Source organism: Sceloporus undulatus, chromosome 6 (assembly GCF_019175285.1).
Source record: "Sceloporus undulatus isolate JIND9_A2432 ecotype Alabama chromosome 6, SceUnd_v1.1, whole genome shotgun sequence".
Classification (NCBI taxonomy): Eukaryota; Metazoa; Chordata; class Lepidosauria; order Squamata; family Phrynosomatidae; genus Sceloporus; species Sceloporus undulatus.
In genome coordinates this window covers 98,907,932-98,923,435 of record NC_056527.1, presented here as the reverse complement: position 1 = coordinate 98,923,435, position 15,504 = coordinate 98,907,932, and the positions used below count along the sequence as shown (strand labels likewise).

The window sequence follows — 15,504 nt, the reverse complement described above, 5'->3', positions numbered from 1 at the left end:
CAATTTTCATCCGTGAAATGTTGAAGGGTAGACTCCCAGTGGACACATTTGCAACATTCCCAGTGGCAAGGGAGCTGGATGGACAGGGTAGAGTGAGATGGTCCTTTGTTATGATGGGGGATGATGGGAAATAGGGTGGAAATGGGAGGGCTTCCTCCTTCACTCACATGTTCAAGCTGCTTCAGCTTGGTAACTTCAGGATTAACTCCCAAGGAATTCGGTTTCTTTTCCTGGCCTGCCCAGTGAAAGCTTTGAGCCCTTGGTGGACCAATAATTACACTGGATTTCAAATTCTGTATCACTCGGGGGAAAAAATGCTAAGAAAGGTAGAGAGTAGAAAAGAGGAAGACCACAAACCAGATGGATAGACTCAATCAGGTGGGTCATGGGTAACAGTTGCAGAATCTGGGCAAGGCAGTGGAGGATAGTGATTTTTGGAGATGTCTCATCCATGGAGTCGCCATGAGTCAGAACCAATTCAAGGGCAGCTAACAACAAATATCATTATCATACTCTCCAACATTTCACAGATGAAATAACAGGACATGATTTGTGGCCAAACAAAATCTGGTCACAATGGTAAAAGATATTAATGAGGAAAGAGACACAAGCTAGGAGAGGTTGCAGTTTGCTTTTGCCTGAGCCAACTGACGTGCAAAACTCTGCTCCTCCCTCTCGTGTTGGTCTGACTGAGTCAACTGAGTACAACTTATTTCTGCACTTTGAATTCACATTGTAGCAACTGAAGTAAGTGGAGGACGAAGAGGGACATTTTAAAAGCAGCTGAAAAAGTGGGACAACAGAGGATGAATCAGAAATTTCCCAGCCAATTCAAGACAACTGGAGTATGGGTTTTTTTCATTGAAATTCACTAATATTGCAATGGATGTCAAATACAATAGATAGTTAATGATACTACTGTGAAAGACAAAGATATATGCAATATATGAGATGCCAGTCCCTCTTCTAGACTGTTAGGCCCTGGACATATGTATCAGCTGCTCCTGAACCCTGTTGTCAATCCAAGTGTGAATTTGCAGTTTTGTGATTCGGTGCAGAGGAAAAACGTTTTGCCAGAAAGGAGTATTTTGACTAGTGGATTCTGGAAGTTATAATGCAAATATATAATTTTTCCCAAGCACTGGTAACAATTTGAAATAAATTATTGATACACCTTGTTTCATACAAAGGGTTTTAGGCGAGAGAAGCAGGTCAAGTTTTCCTCTTCTAACTGCATTGATGGATTGCTTTTTCAATGCAATTTGGATGCCTTTCTTAAACCATTGATATTGGGATGGTTGGAAGGTATGCATAATATTCTACGCTATTCTTGGTAAACAAGAATCTGCTAAAAGTTACTCTCCCTTCTGAAACAGTTTTAACATGTTGTAATGCCTTCCACTTTTAAGACTCCTTTTTACCAGGGCCTCCATTCCATATCATCTCCAATTCCTTTATTCCTTTCGTATCCCACCACAAAACCCATTTTACAAAAAGCCACTTAAGTGACCTGCCCTGTGCAGCATTTCCTTGCTCATTCCCCTTCATTTCTTGTTTCCCTTGTAAAAAACAGAGGCAGGACTTGCCCTTGTACACCCTGTTGTGAAGCACTCTAGGCATTACGGGAATATTTCAGGACAGTGCTGTGTTCAGGTTGCTTTGTATTTTACTAGAACCTCAAGATGATGGTGATGATGATAATTTATTTCTATCCTGCCTCTCCAGTAAGATTGAGGCAGGTTATGGTGCAACACAGGTTGTTAAGATGTTATAATATAGTGCAACACATGTACATTCCGAATTCAATCTTTTGTGGGGGATATTTTCCCACATATCAGAACTGAAGAGAACTTACACTTTTATTATGTATAAACCTGCTTCCAGCTGCTCCAAGCTTTATTTCACTGGCATAACTTGGAGGAGGGGAAAGGAGTCAGTTTCTGCTATTTTTATACAACTGGAAGTCAGAAATCCTTGCCAAGCTACTGCATATTGTAGTACACAGAGAGAAATCAGTAGGTGAAAATTAACCTTTTATCCACCCCTGCTGCAAAGTAAAATATGTTGATATGGTGATGGTGGTAGTATTCCACCTTTTAAATTGGTCTAATTGAAAGAAAATTAGTTGTAGAAGCAGCAGGAGCAGCAATCACCATCATCCTAGTTTCTGGTCTACTAGAAACTGTTGCAATGGAGTTTTGGACCATAAGCAATGTGGATTCTACCCAAGAATCCAGGGATCTGTGAAGTGTCACCAGATAACGTGGCGTGTTCTTTGTGAAATAGTGCCATTGTGATCCTGTTGATGGCGATTTCATTCAGATGTTTTGTCTGTCCATTTGGAATTGCTCCCAGAGCACCTGTCACATACCACCCAACTGTCCTGATTTGGCAGGGACAATCCAAATTGATTCTCTGTCCCAACTTTTCCACTGCTTTTAAAATGTCCTGGTTCCTTTCTCCTCCTCCTTTCTCCTTTTATTGCTCCACTGCTGCACACTGTGTTTGACATACAAAAGTAGTTTGCACTCAGTTAACTCAGGGAGAGGAGAGGAAGGGGCAGAATTTTGCCCTTCCAAGTAGAATCAGACAAAAACAAACTCTCTTAGTGTTTGTGCTTTTTTTCATTAGTACCTTCTGCCATCTTGACCACACTCTGATGTCGCTTGACCACCCCCCATCCCCACCCCCCATTTTCATCTCTGAAAATTGCAGGGTACGAAGAAAGGTGCCTGCAGAAACTCTGAGGTTTGCCAAAAGAAACAAATGAACAAACACACCAAATACCCCAAAGGAAGAGGACAAAGTTCACTCCCAAATAGTAAGAACTGAGCATCTCAGAAGATTAGAAAAGAAAAACAGAAACGATAAGAATGAAATACCTTGCTTTGAGGGTATGACTGGCAAGTGCCCTCAACTTCTCCTATTATTAGGAATGACCAATATGCTCTTGTAGGCCCCACTTGTAATGGCTCTAGAACATGGAAGCATTAGTCCTTTGGATCCCCTGCACCCCATCTACTAGCTCTATTTCCAGCATCTTTTTGGAATGTTGGTGGCGCCCAGAACAGACCTTGGCATGCCAAATTTGATATTACTGTGGCTGTGCACCATTGCTCTATTAATTTCTCAAGCTTTCAAAACAATACTTCTCCTTCATTCAATTCCTTATTTCTTTGACCCATAATGCTGCATTGTTGAGTCATGTACAGTTCTGGTATCCACTGGGAACCCATCAGTTTGCACCAAAACAAAAAAACAAACCCTCTGTCTCTTAGCAAGTTACTTCCGGTCTTATATTTATCCATTTGCTTCTTTCTTTTACCCACACAAAAATATGTTAACAGATGACAGAGGAGTTAAACAGATTGGCTGGAATCCTCTATCACAGTGTAACTTTACATAGACTTAACTATACGACAGAGGCTATAAGAAGTCATTTGTGAATTGTGAAGAGGTGTAACGGGCACTGTGGCAAGTGTCCCGATGCACACTTGGCACTCCCAAGTCCTGATGCATATGAGGGCCAATGTGCATCTGTCCCATTGTGTATCAATCAACTTGCTTTCTCCCCTATGTAGTAACGTAACAATAGTTCTTTATTACATATGAACAATATGGAACTGCGCAATTGTATTGCTTTTCCCAAACAGTCTTTTTAAATATCACCTCTAGAACCAGTGTGGCAAAAACATGTCAGAGGCAGTGGCATCACTAGGGTGTGTGTGGGGAGTGGCACCCTAGAAAGGCATGACACCTGGTCAGGCCCTCCTCCTGCTGCAGGCTGAGACAGGCCAAGTGCACTCCTCCTGGCTCCACTGCGGTGGCAAGGGAGAAGCCCAAGCTCACCCCTCCCAGCTTTGCAGAGGTGGCCTCCTCATGAAGAAGAAGCCTAAGTGAGCCACTTTGGCCACTATCTCCCATTAGCCACCCTGCAGCAGGTGATACCAGGGGTGAGAACACCACTGATGGGAGATACACAACAACAACAACAATGAAACAACCAATTCTTCAACCATCATGGGTAAAACCTGACAAGCCCAGCTGTAATGTCAATGTGTGAAGGCTCCAATCAGCAGAAACAGCGTGAATCCAACCTTGTGGTTCTTGACATTAAAAGTTATGAAAAGGGGATTACTAGAAGTGTCAAAAAATATTCAATACTCTCTCCATGGCCCAAGCTGAACATGACGGGTGGGTCACAATCAAGTTAGCCCACATATATTATTTTTCTAAGGCTTTAAGGAAGATGCAAACCACAGTAATTTTCAGAAAAGAGTTAAGGCAGGGATGAGAGACTTCCGTAAGTCCCAGAACTTGCATGTATCACCACCAGATCCCAGAAGGCTGACCTCCTGCACTCTTCATGTCTTAAAATTTAACATTTTTAAGCATTCTAAATGATTCTATGTATTCTCTCTGTTGAGTGTGTACATTATTTACCATCCAACCAGGCTGTTAAAGGCCCAAAAGGATATTTTTCCAAGACAGGAAGTTACTAGAAATGAGTTTCTAATCAGTAATTACACAATAAAAATCTCATAACTGCTGGGGATTCATGTATATGGCCATTAACATACAAATGTAACCCCAGAAACCTACCTTGTCAACCTGACAGCACTCTAACAGAAGGATTTCCAAGGTACTGCAGACTGAGGTGTTGTGAAATAACATCTGCAGGCCTCTCACAGTTGTGAGAAGCACTGAGACAAACAGTCACAGCAGGGCCCTAAGGAGTGTCTTGCTTCCCAGCAAACCAAAAGTTCAATTTCACAAACAGCGCTTACCAGCAGCTGACTCGCTCCTCCAGCTGCCTGTTCTTGATCATCCAGCAACCAGGAGAGTGCTGCAGACATCATTTCTGAATGGTCCAACCTACAGCATCTCAGAAACCCTTTGGCTGGGGCACTGCCAGGCCAACAAGTTAGGTTGGGTGGGTGGGTGTGTGGGTGTTTGATACAGTCAGATATAACTGACAATGGAGCTCCATAATACATAGTTACATATATGGTGTAGAACCTTGTCTTCTGTCTTGAAACCCATTTGCCAAGCAGTGCAAGGAGTAAAATGCAGTAAAAATTACCTCCACATCTTCTAAAGAGCAAGGAGGCATTCTGAATAAAAACACTGAGAGTAGGGAGGCTTTGGGAGGTCACAAAATAGCCTTAGGGCCACAAGTCATACCTGTTCTACTTCTAGCTTAGAGTAGGGCTGTATCTACACTGCAGAAATAATGCAATTTGACACTGCTTTGCCATGGCTCCATCCTATGGAATCATGGGATTTGTAGTTTACTGTGGCACATCTCTCTGACAGAGAAGGCTAAATATCTCACAAAACTACAAATCCCAGGATTCCACAGCATTGAGCCATAACAGTTAAAATGGCTTTTTCTTGATTGAAATCATACACCAATCCATCCATCCAAGCTGTTGTAGCAATTCTGGGGAAGAAGGACCCCAAATGCTGGTTTTGGGCAGCAGATATGGTGACTGAAGGAAAAAGATTAGAATGCTCCCCCAGCACCACTGCCCAGAGCCAATCTGGTATTCCCTGCAAGATGCAGACAATGTAAAACTTTTTTTTAAATGGTCAAGAAATCTAGTCATAGGTCTGTAATGGTCTAGTTTGGTCCTTAATATTTAAACTGAAGGTGGCCCTAGTGGCCCTGTGCAACGCCTGACCTGCTGCTTGGCACTAAACCCAACTCAGATATCCACAGTCCAACCTAAGCAACCGCTGCAGTGATAATCAGAACAGAGGGTTCAGTGTTAATGGGCAGAGGAAAATTCTTTCCCCAGGACAGACCGTTCTCAGGGGCTGTCCCGATTGTGGAATTCCCTCCCATGGGAGGTTTGGTTGGCCCCTCTCTTTTTTTCCTTTCAGCAGAAGGCTAAGGCCTTCTTATACAGGCAGGCCTCTGGCTTAAAATCTATATAACATTCTGCTTTTAATTGAACTTCTTTTTAATTCTTTTAAAAACTTTTGTGTGTTTCAACTGTTACTCTTTTTTAAAAAAATGCTGTGGGCCACCTTGGATCCTGCATAGGGAGGAAGGTCGAATATAAATAAAATAAATACTGGATAAATGTGCAAAAATTGTTTTTACTAAGATCTCTGCCCTCCTCCCTGCTGGTCTGTGCAGACTCACGTCCTCATTACACATGTGTTTTTGAAAAGAAAAGCAGGCACGTGGGCATATTGCCACTGGATTCAAGTGGCATCGAGTATCCCCTTGGGAAATATACCCGTCAAAGCAATGTCTATTGCACTGGAAAACATCTTACACACCTCTAATGTTCTAATTTAATTCAATGGTTCTGTTATCTTCCATGAGCCTACTTGTACTTGAGCTTATATCCAGCCACATTCAATCTCCTGAGTCCTAACAAAGCCAGTGATACTGTCCAAGGGCCCCTCTGCAGAGCTTCAGTGGATCACCACTGAAGGAACCCAGTTAAATTATTCAAGGCATGAACTTCCAGTTGGTAACATACCGAGACTTTCTACAGCAGAAGCAGGGGCCATGTGGCAGACTACAAACCCCATCACCACCAATCATTGGCTGTACTGGTTGAGGCTGATGGGAGTTAGTGTCCAACAACCAAAAGGTCAAATGTTTCCCAACCCTATGTTTGTGTTGTGTGAAGTTGCAGCTCTACAGCAGTGGGAGAGAACTCAGTGACTTCTAGATGATTTTGAGTATGTGTGGATGTTAGTACACACAGTAAAACGATAAGCATTGTAATCTACATTGTTGTAATGTGCCTACAAGTTGACTTCAACTATCATAGGGTTTTCTCAGAGGGAGTTAGCCACTGCTTTCCTCTGAGGCTGAGAGAGTACAACTTACCCAAAGACACCCTGTAGGTTTCCATAGCTGAGTGGTGATTCCTTGCTTGCTCAGAGTCCTTGTCCAACACCACGGTAGCTCTCATACATCTAATTGACACGGTCACTGCAACCCTATCCATTATTCAGTGCAACCCACATCAATGAGAATACACATCCAACAACAGCCTTATCCTCATTCCTCCCCCCCCCAACCCAGTTGCCCTTCAAAAGAACTACCCTAAGGAGGGTTGGAAACATCTTTATGGATTTTATTAAAATAGGAAACTCAGACCAGACCCCAAAATGCCAAGGGAATCAACAGGCCCCCGTTTTTTGTGGCCAGAAGTGGAGTCCCCACCAAACCCCGCAATCCCACCCCCCAGATTATTACAAATTAAAAAATACCTCCATACCCCTGTGTCTCTGGGGGGCACACCGGCCATGCCTGCCATCCCATAGTAATAATACTAGTCATAAAAAATTCCCCCAAACCCTGTGCGCTTGGCATCCCCACGTGCTCTGGGGAGGGGGAACCCTGGCACCACCACGACCTTCCGTCTCTTTATTTCATTTATTTATTTTGTATATCCCATTTGGATGAAAATAGAATTTTGACGGAAAGTGGCTCAAAATAAGATTTTTTTTCTCCCCCTCCTCTCCCATTTTGCTTGGTTTGTTTTTTCATTCTTCCTATAGTTTATTCCCATGACATCAAAAGGAAATTGTATCAGAGTGCTCCATCCTTCTTTTCCTGTTGTTCTCGTTTTGTTTCTTTCTTTTTTTAAAAGTAATATAGCAGGTAGTTGGATACAGAAACAGCCCCATCTGTATAAAAAAAAGAGTCTCCAATGTAAAGAGAGAACAGTAGAAAAATAAGAAAAAGAAAGGGGGGGAGGAAAGAAAAACAAGAAAGGGGGGAAAGGTCAGGTAGAGGACAACAGTAGTACCTTCTTCTGCAAAAGAAAATGAAGAGAACGTAAAAGGCTAAATTGGTGAAAACCAAATGTGTCTGCTAGGGGCTTGGCATCCAAGATCTGCCATGGTGGAAAGATCTGTTTTTGTGGGGGGTTAGGTGGGTGGGGAAGGAGGAGCTGTTCCTCAATATTTCCCCCACTGCATGGATGGATTTGTCGCCACCCTCCCACCATGTAAGTATTCCCTGTTGCCTGGGTCTGTTGGCCGTCATATCTGTGTCTCTTGGACGTTCTCTTTCGAGCTGCTCTTGAACAAGAGAGGTTCATGGATAGAATTGAGCATGGGGTTCTTGGAGCCACAGGTGAGAGGCCCACTACCACTGTTGTTGTTGTAGTGGGCCTTGAAAGCAGCATAGTGGTTGAGGTGGTCATGCTCGATGGCAGGAAGAGCCAAGTGGCTGTCGCCAGGGCCCCCAGCCGCAGCAGGCAGCTCATCTTCCACATTGATGATCTCGATGGTCCTCGTGGGCCCATGGTGTTTGTGAAGCTGGTGCTGTTTGCGGAGCTTGTAGAAAACAATCAGCATCACGGCAGCCATGAAGGTGATGGCAACAAAGCAGCCAATGATGATCTTGGTGGTTTTCATAACGTCGTCCAAGTCTTTCATGCCACCCTCGGTTACATCAGTGATTGGGATGGTGAATGGTTTCTCAGTGCTACGGGTACTGCGTGGGGTTAGAGAGGTGGTGGAGTAAGTCATGCCCCAACCTTGTGATGGTGTTGGCCCTGGTTCTTTCTTGGTGGGAACGGATTCTTCTTGACCCGAATCCATGGTCTCCACAGTCACTGTAGTAAAGTAGGTGTAACCGGTGGTGGCTGGATCCACAGCTGAGACATTGAGTGTGGCTGAAGCTGTGGTGTTGCCAGCTGAATTGGTCACCATGCAAGTGTATTGCCCTGTGTCCTGGACAGTCACATTGGTGAAGTTGAGCGTGCCATCATGGAGGACAGAGATGCGGACCCGATAGGAACCATGAGTCATCAGCGTTCCATTTGGCGTCAGCCAATTGACTGATGTCATGGAGGTCCCTGTCCGGCATTTCAGCTCAGCTGCCATCCCCTCAGTCACATTAAGGTCAGTGGGAGGCTCCACTATAACTGGGGCATAGCAGGTGAAATGGCTTTGATCCAGCTCTCCAATATACCGCCCTTTGAGGTTTGGCGGTGCATGGCACCGGGCGCAGCAGGTGGTGTTGTTGGGCACTGTCTCCTTGAGCCACCAGCTGAGCCACAACACATCGCAGTTACAATGCCAAGGGTTATGGTTGAGGTGGACACGCTCCAGGCGGTGCAAGGGGGTGAAGAGATCATGTGGCAAAGACATCAAGTTATTGTGGGAAAGATTGAGCTCCTCCAAGGACTTGAGGTCATCAAAGGCATTGCGTTCAATGGTGGCCACCTGGGCATGCATCAACCACAGTTTGCGAAGGCTGGTCAGCCCTTGGAAGGAGCCTGGTCGGATCATGTCCAGGCGATTCCCAGACAGCTCCAGCTCCTCCAGACGCACTAAGGCTGTCAAGTTTGGGATGTCCTTAAGGTTGCACATGCCCAGGTTCAGGTAGCGCAGGTTGACCAAGCCTTCAAAGGCTGCCTCTGAGATGTACTCCAGCTTCTTGAGCTCTCCAAGATCCAGGCGGCGCAAGGAAGGGACTCGGTTGAAGGCGTAGGAGGGGATGCTTTCAATGGGGTTGTTCCTCAGCCACAGCTCCCGCAACTTGGAGAGGTACTCAAAGGCCTGTGTGGGGACAGTGGTCAGCCGGTTGTCAAAGAGCTCCAGCGTGTTGAGGTTGGGTAAGCCATTGAAGGCTCCAACCTCAATCTTACGGATGAGGTTTTTGCTCAATTGCAAAATCTCAAGATGGCGAAGGTGCTTGAAAGTGTCTGTCTTTATGACCTGGATGTTGTTCTCCTGCAGGTTGAGGTACCGTGTGTTGATAGAAATGCTCTCTGGCACTTCCACCAGTTCCCGGCGTGTACAGATAACCCGGCTTGCTTGGTTGCTGCAGGAACAAGCAGCTGGGCAGGAGGTGGGAGAAGCTCCACCCAAAACAACTGATGGCAACCAAAGGAAAAAGAGGACAAGATGCTTCCAAACCATTCTAGAAACTCCGGGTGCCAGCAAAGGCTTGCGAGTGCAGCGGCGGGTGGCCATGTCCAATGTTCATGCTTCAGTGAATGGTGACGTGAGCATTCAGGTCTTTAGAAACTGTGAATGAGAAACAAAGAGAAAGAGAAATAAGCCAGAATCTGATACTAGATCATGGGAGAATGATGACAATCAGAAAAATTAATACTTGGTGGTTCCCCAATAAAATGGACTGAAGGAGGTGTTGCTTTCACACCATCAAAGGGGAGTACTTCTTTGAACAAATGGGTTCAAGCCATGTGTAATCCTAATTAGGAAAGCTGTTCTGAAGGCACTAGGAATTTAAGTTAATTGTGACTAAATTAAGTTTTCAGTGGATCTTTTCCAGGTATGACTGAGACTGTATCTACTCTACAGAATTAATGCAATTAGACACTGTTTTAACTACCATGGCTTAAAGCTATGGAATTCTGGAATTTGTAGTTTTGTGAGATATCTAGCCTTGTCTGTCAGAGCGCTCTAATGCCACTAACACTTATACATGTCAGGATTCCATAGGGTGGAGCCATGACAATTAAAGTGGTGTTCAACTATATTAATTCTGCAGTGTGGCAGCAGACCGAGTCTGGACCCACCACTAGATAATTAGTATGTATAATTCACTACCGCAAGGTGTACTGATGTGACGACCAATAGCCTAAACTGGATAACCTTTTGCAAAAAATTGGAAACATTCATGGGAGGCAAGTCTATCAGCACTGAGGCACAGCAGCTACATACGCCCTGTATCTTGCACAAGAAACTTTTAAAAGGAAGTAGTTACAGTTATAGTTCCAATACAAGCACTCAATGAGTTAGTTGCCTTTTGCAGTTTTTAAAAAAGTATTTTCCCATTTCTCCAAAGTAACTTAAATACTTTTTTCTTTTTAAAAGGAAACATAGAAATGCTACAAGCCATAGCCTTTTGCTGCCAAATATCATTTCCTCTCATCCATCTCATCATTGTCCCTGCATCCAAATGAGAGCATAAGGCAGCATTATAAGATGGAGTCCTGGCCAACACTTGAACCATGTGTTAATCCTCCTCTCCCATTTAGTTAGTCTGCACACACTGTTTAACTACAAAATTAACTATATACTATAATGTAAATAACTAAAAAGTTTCAATTACATCACAAAAAATAACTTTATCCCTTGTTAAATTACACATAATTTGTCTTAGTTATTGGGGAAGTAACTTGTAACTAGTTACTTCCCTGTTCTGCCATGGCCTCCTAGGTGCTAGCAACAGGGAATAAGGGAAAGTGTTGCCTTCATGCTTGACTTGCAAACTTCCATGGGCATTTAACTAAGTCTTGTTTTGTAAGACACAGGATGGCTCTTAATCAGATGCAGCAAGTCAGTTGTTATCTTCATATTGCCAATCAGCCTTAGATCTAACAAGCTGGCTTCTGCTTTACTCATCAACACCCTAAGCGTAGACAGGGTTTCTTAAGCCAATCTTCTCCAGTCTCTAGCCCGAGACACACCAGCCAAAAGCGGCATGCTGGAGCAGAAACTAGGGTTCCAGAGCGCGCGGCAACTGCACGCCCCGGAATCCTAGTCCATACGGGTGGCAGCATCATGGCGGTGTCCTGTCCACATGGGCGCCGCCATGATGCCGCTGCTGTGCAGCGTCTGCACATTGCTGCGCATTATGTACATCACGAGTGTGCCAATGGTGCACATGTGACATACGCAATGCACCACATAAAGAACCCAGAAGAACTGGGTTCTTTTTACTGCGGGGGGACACCGCATGGTTTGGTGGCTGTGGTGTCCTTCTGCAGTTAAAATGGGCAACTCCAGCCCGCCATTTCGGGGCGATCTGTACTGCCCCTCTGTTAGTTTTACCTTTGCTGCTTATTTGTTTGTTTTAATCTGGTCTTTTCCTCACTGTTGTATTAAAACACATATTAAACCATAAGCCATGTTGAAGGGCCTTTGGAATAACAGGCAGCATATACATGAGAAAGAACATTAGATTTTCATTCTGGTGCTAATTTTAGCATCTGCTGCTTTTAAATGATTTTTGTTTTCATTGATTGTTTTGAACTGTTTTTATTATTTGACTCCTATGGATTTTCCTTGTGTTTAATTGTATATCACTCCCTGGAGCTTTTCACTGTAGGGCAACTAGGACATTTTAGGGGAAAGTGCATTCAATAAGAAACCAGAACTTCCTGACGTTACAAATTATTTGATAATAAAACACACTGCCTTGGAAGATTTCTGACTCCCACCATTATCAGCAGATTCTCTAAACTGGCAGAGGTAAAATAGACAATCTTTTAGATCCATTTCAAATGTGGTTGTATAGATTTAGTCAATAAGAAGCAAATAATATCTTCTTCTTAAAAGTGTGTGTGCAAATGCATTTACTCTTGTGTACCTATTTTCATCTATTCCTTATTAAATACTATTGTACATGAAGAGATGAGGCTGAGCAGTAGTGAGTGGGCCACAGTCTCAGCAAGACTATAGCCAGGACTGTCAATTCCAGGTCATTCCAGGCCTTGGGTTTTTAGAGTCAAAACCTGAGATAGACTCTAGTTCTGCCTTTAAGTGTTATGCATTATGTACCAAGCCAGAATTGTACAGTGGTTTGAGTGTTGGGCCAGATTTGGACCCATACCCTTCAACATTTCACAGAAGAAAACCAGAACACATGGGGGCAAGTGATGTCAGAATAACTTCCAGATAGTGAAAGGTATTAATGAGGAAGAACACATATATTAAGGGAGGCTGGAGTAGTTTACTTCTTCTGCCTGGTGTTACCAGGAAGGGCAAGACTCTGTTCCTTCCTCTCCTGTTCCTCTGGCTGAGTTAACGAAGTAATTACAAAGTAATTCTGCACACTGAAATCAGGCTTGCAGTGATGGAGGTAAACTAGGGACAAAGGGAGAAACCAGAAGAACAGAGAAACTGGGACATTTTAAAATGAGTTGATAAGTGCAACAACAGAGGATTGAGACTCACCTTCCCAAATTGGGACAGTTAAGGGTATGAGATTAATACAACTGCTTGCATATTTGGATCCTCCCTGGGGGACTGTCATGATGGGGCCCTGAACTTCAAAATAAACAACTACAGATGAAGGTTACATCTGCAACTACTGCACTGCAAATGTAACCTTCCCCCGCCACCGCCACCAAACAAAGTAATTAGAAGTTGATATCTGTTTTGGAAAAACCCTTTCCTGAGCCTAAAAGAGATTAGGGGCTTTAAAAGTAGCATATTTGCCTCCACTACCTTTAGAGGGTGCAAATAGGTTTCTGATCTGTAAATATTTTTTTTAAAAAGTCTATGGGCTATACTTTGTTCATTTCATATTTATGATTTTGACAACAACAAATATGTACATAATTACACTCAGTGGCATCCATGAGTAGGGGTTGCAGGGTGTGTGGCCTGTACTGGGTGACACCCCAGAAAAGGGGTAATACCCGGTCTGGCACTGCTCCTCCCACTGTGGGGTAGTGCATAGACACACACACACACACCAGCTTTGCTGCTGTGGTGGAGGCCTCCTTACAGGAAGCCTCCACCTATACAGTGAAGGAGAGGCCTGAGTGCATCCCTCCTGGCATTGCTGCAGTGGCTGGATCTAACCAAAGCTTGGAAAAGTTAATTTTTTAGGCTGCAGCTCCCAGAATCCCCTGGCCAGCATCAATACCGACCATGCTGGCTGTTGGATTCTGGAAATTGTACTCCAAAAAAGTCATTTTACCAAGCTTTTGCTCCAAACTCTTTTTTATCAAAATGATGTTTGTAGATTGCCACGTGAAAGGCGGAATATGAATGTTCTTAGGAACTCTGAAATAGAATGAACCACCTGCCTTTTCACTGATTCATCAAATTTAAATGTAAGGAAATCTGTGATTTAGCAAAACTCCAGTGTGGGAGCCTGTAAACACAAGGAGCTTCATGAATTCACAGAATCATAGAGCTGGAAGAGACCACAAGGGCCATCCAGTCCAACCCCCGGTCATGCAGGAATACGCAGTCAATGCACTCCTGGCAAGTGGCCATCCACCCTCTGCTTAAAAACCTCAAAAGAAGGAGACTCCACTACTCTCTGAGTTTGAGAGGGGAAAAGTGAGAGCAAGATGAGAGAGTAAGAAGGATTGGTGGGCAGAGTGGGAATCAGTGATGAGTTAGGGGAAAAAGCTGAGAGAGAATCTAGCAGGATAGAAGAAAGTCAGAGAGGAATAGATGAAATGGTGGTTGTCAAAAATAGCTGACAAAAGGGCAAGTCACTTAGCTCAGCTGTTTATTAGGCATAACTTTTTCCTAGTTGTTTCTTAATAGAATGAATTCACATTTCTGGTTGATATGGTTCCTAAATGGATGGAAATGGTTTATTTATATATTTCATTAATTTCCTGCATTTCTCCTATATGGGATCCAAAGCACTTTACGCTATATGTTAAAAACAACTGTTAGTTCAGTTATGTGATGTGTTCTAGTCTGGACAGGGCTTCAAGGAGCAGACTGTGGGGATCATGAAAGGGCATTTTGGTTCTTATTACATTTTCACTGCCAGGAACAGGAAGAAATACTTGTGGGATTTTCTGCTTTGCGTGCCAGAATAACTTGGCTGGCTTTGAGTACCATGCATCTTGACTTGAGTGGGTGGGGTGCCATTTGGTGTTTTGCCTCAGGCAGCAAAATCCCTTAGGTAGGCCTGGGTTTGGGCATATTCCAGGCTAATCTCATTTAACCTTCTTGTCTTCATCTGAATAGTCAAACCAATTTAATGTGAGTCCTACAGCAATACAGTTCAGTGAACATTGGGAGCAGTTGACTTTAGATTGAGTCCAGTGCTGAGGAACATCTTATACAGAGGGCCAAATTCAGTTTCACAGAATCTGCTTTGAGTAAAAAAAAAGGTAGACATGGGATCAAAATCCCAATTTATTTGTAGGGGGGGGGGGTTACTTAATATTTTGTCACAATTAAAAAACATATTTTGCACCTTCAAAACACTGAGTATTATGTACATTAAGTGGTAAGAATGCCAATCAAATCCTTTTCAGTTCCATACAATAACTCAACAAAATGTGGAAAAGTCACCAGGGAGGGGATGAATACCTTTGTATAAAACACTGGATTAACATTGAGCTATAAATGGCTAGTAACTCATCCTGATGAGATTCATTTTACACTTTCCAAAAAGGGCGGTGGGGAAATCCATACAGAAGTTGGGAAACCACCAAATATTGGTGTCAAGCGGAAAGGCCACCTGTGGCAGTCACTGCCAAAGTGCAGAACTTGGAAAATTACTTTTTATTATTATTTTATTATTTATTTATTATGTAACTTGTTCCAAAGCCCCACCCTTGCAGTAGTGAATGACCACTATTAAAAATAAGATAGCAGGCTACATCACTCATTATCCTGAGTGTTGCTCTCTGTTATTTTCTTTAAAGCAAACCATAGGATTAATAGGAGAATGACATATCTCTCAAAAAAAAAAATTCCATTCAGAATGCCACTTTTAACAGGAATGCAAAAGCAAGTGAGAAAGTGTTACTGATAAATCCCCACAAAAAGGGACATTGCATCTTT

At 43.4% G+C, this 15,504-nt stretch overlaps 2 protein-coding genes across 4 annotated transcripts in view; both read right to left on the bottom strand.

Annotated features, from left to right (window-relative positions):
• Positions 1–15,504, bottom strand: part of LOC121933510 (RNA binding protein fox-1 homolog 1-like) — a 576,905-nt gene that overhangs the window by 132,287 nt on the left and 429,114 nt on the right. The window lies entirely within an intron of this gene.
• Positions 7,907–15,504, bottom strand: part of LRRC4B (leucine rich repeat containing 4B) — a 140,094-nt gene continuing 132,496 nt past the window's right edge. For all 3 annotated transcript variants that reach the window (XM_042473350.1, XM_042473351.1, XM_042473349.1), the window contains exon 2: positions 7,907–10,014. In XM_042473350.1, coding sequence (XP_042329284.1) covers positions 8,017–9,960 — 1,944 coding nt within the window. In that variant the 5' untranslated portion in view covers positions 9,961–10,014 and the 3' untranslated portion in view covers positions 7,907–8,016. The remainder of the gene's footprint in view (positions 10,015–15,504) is intronic.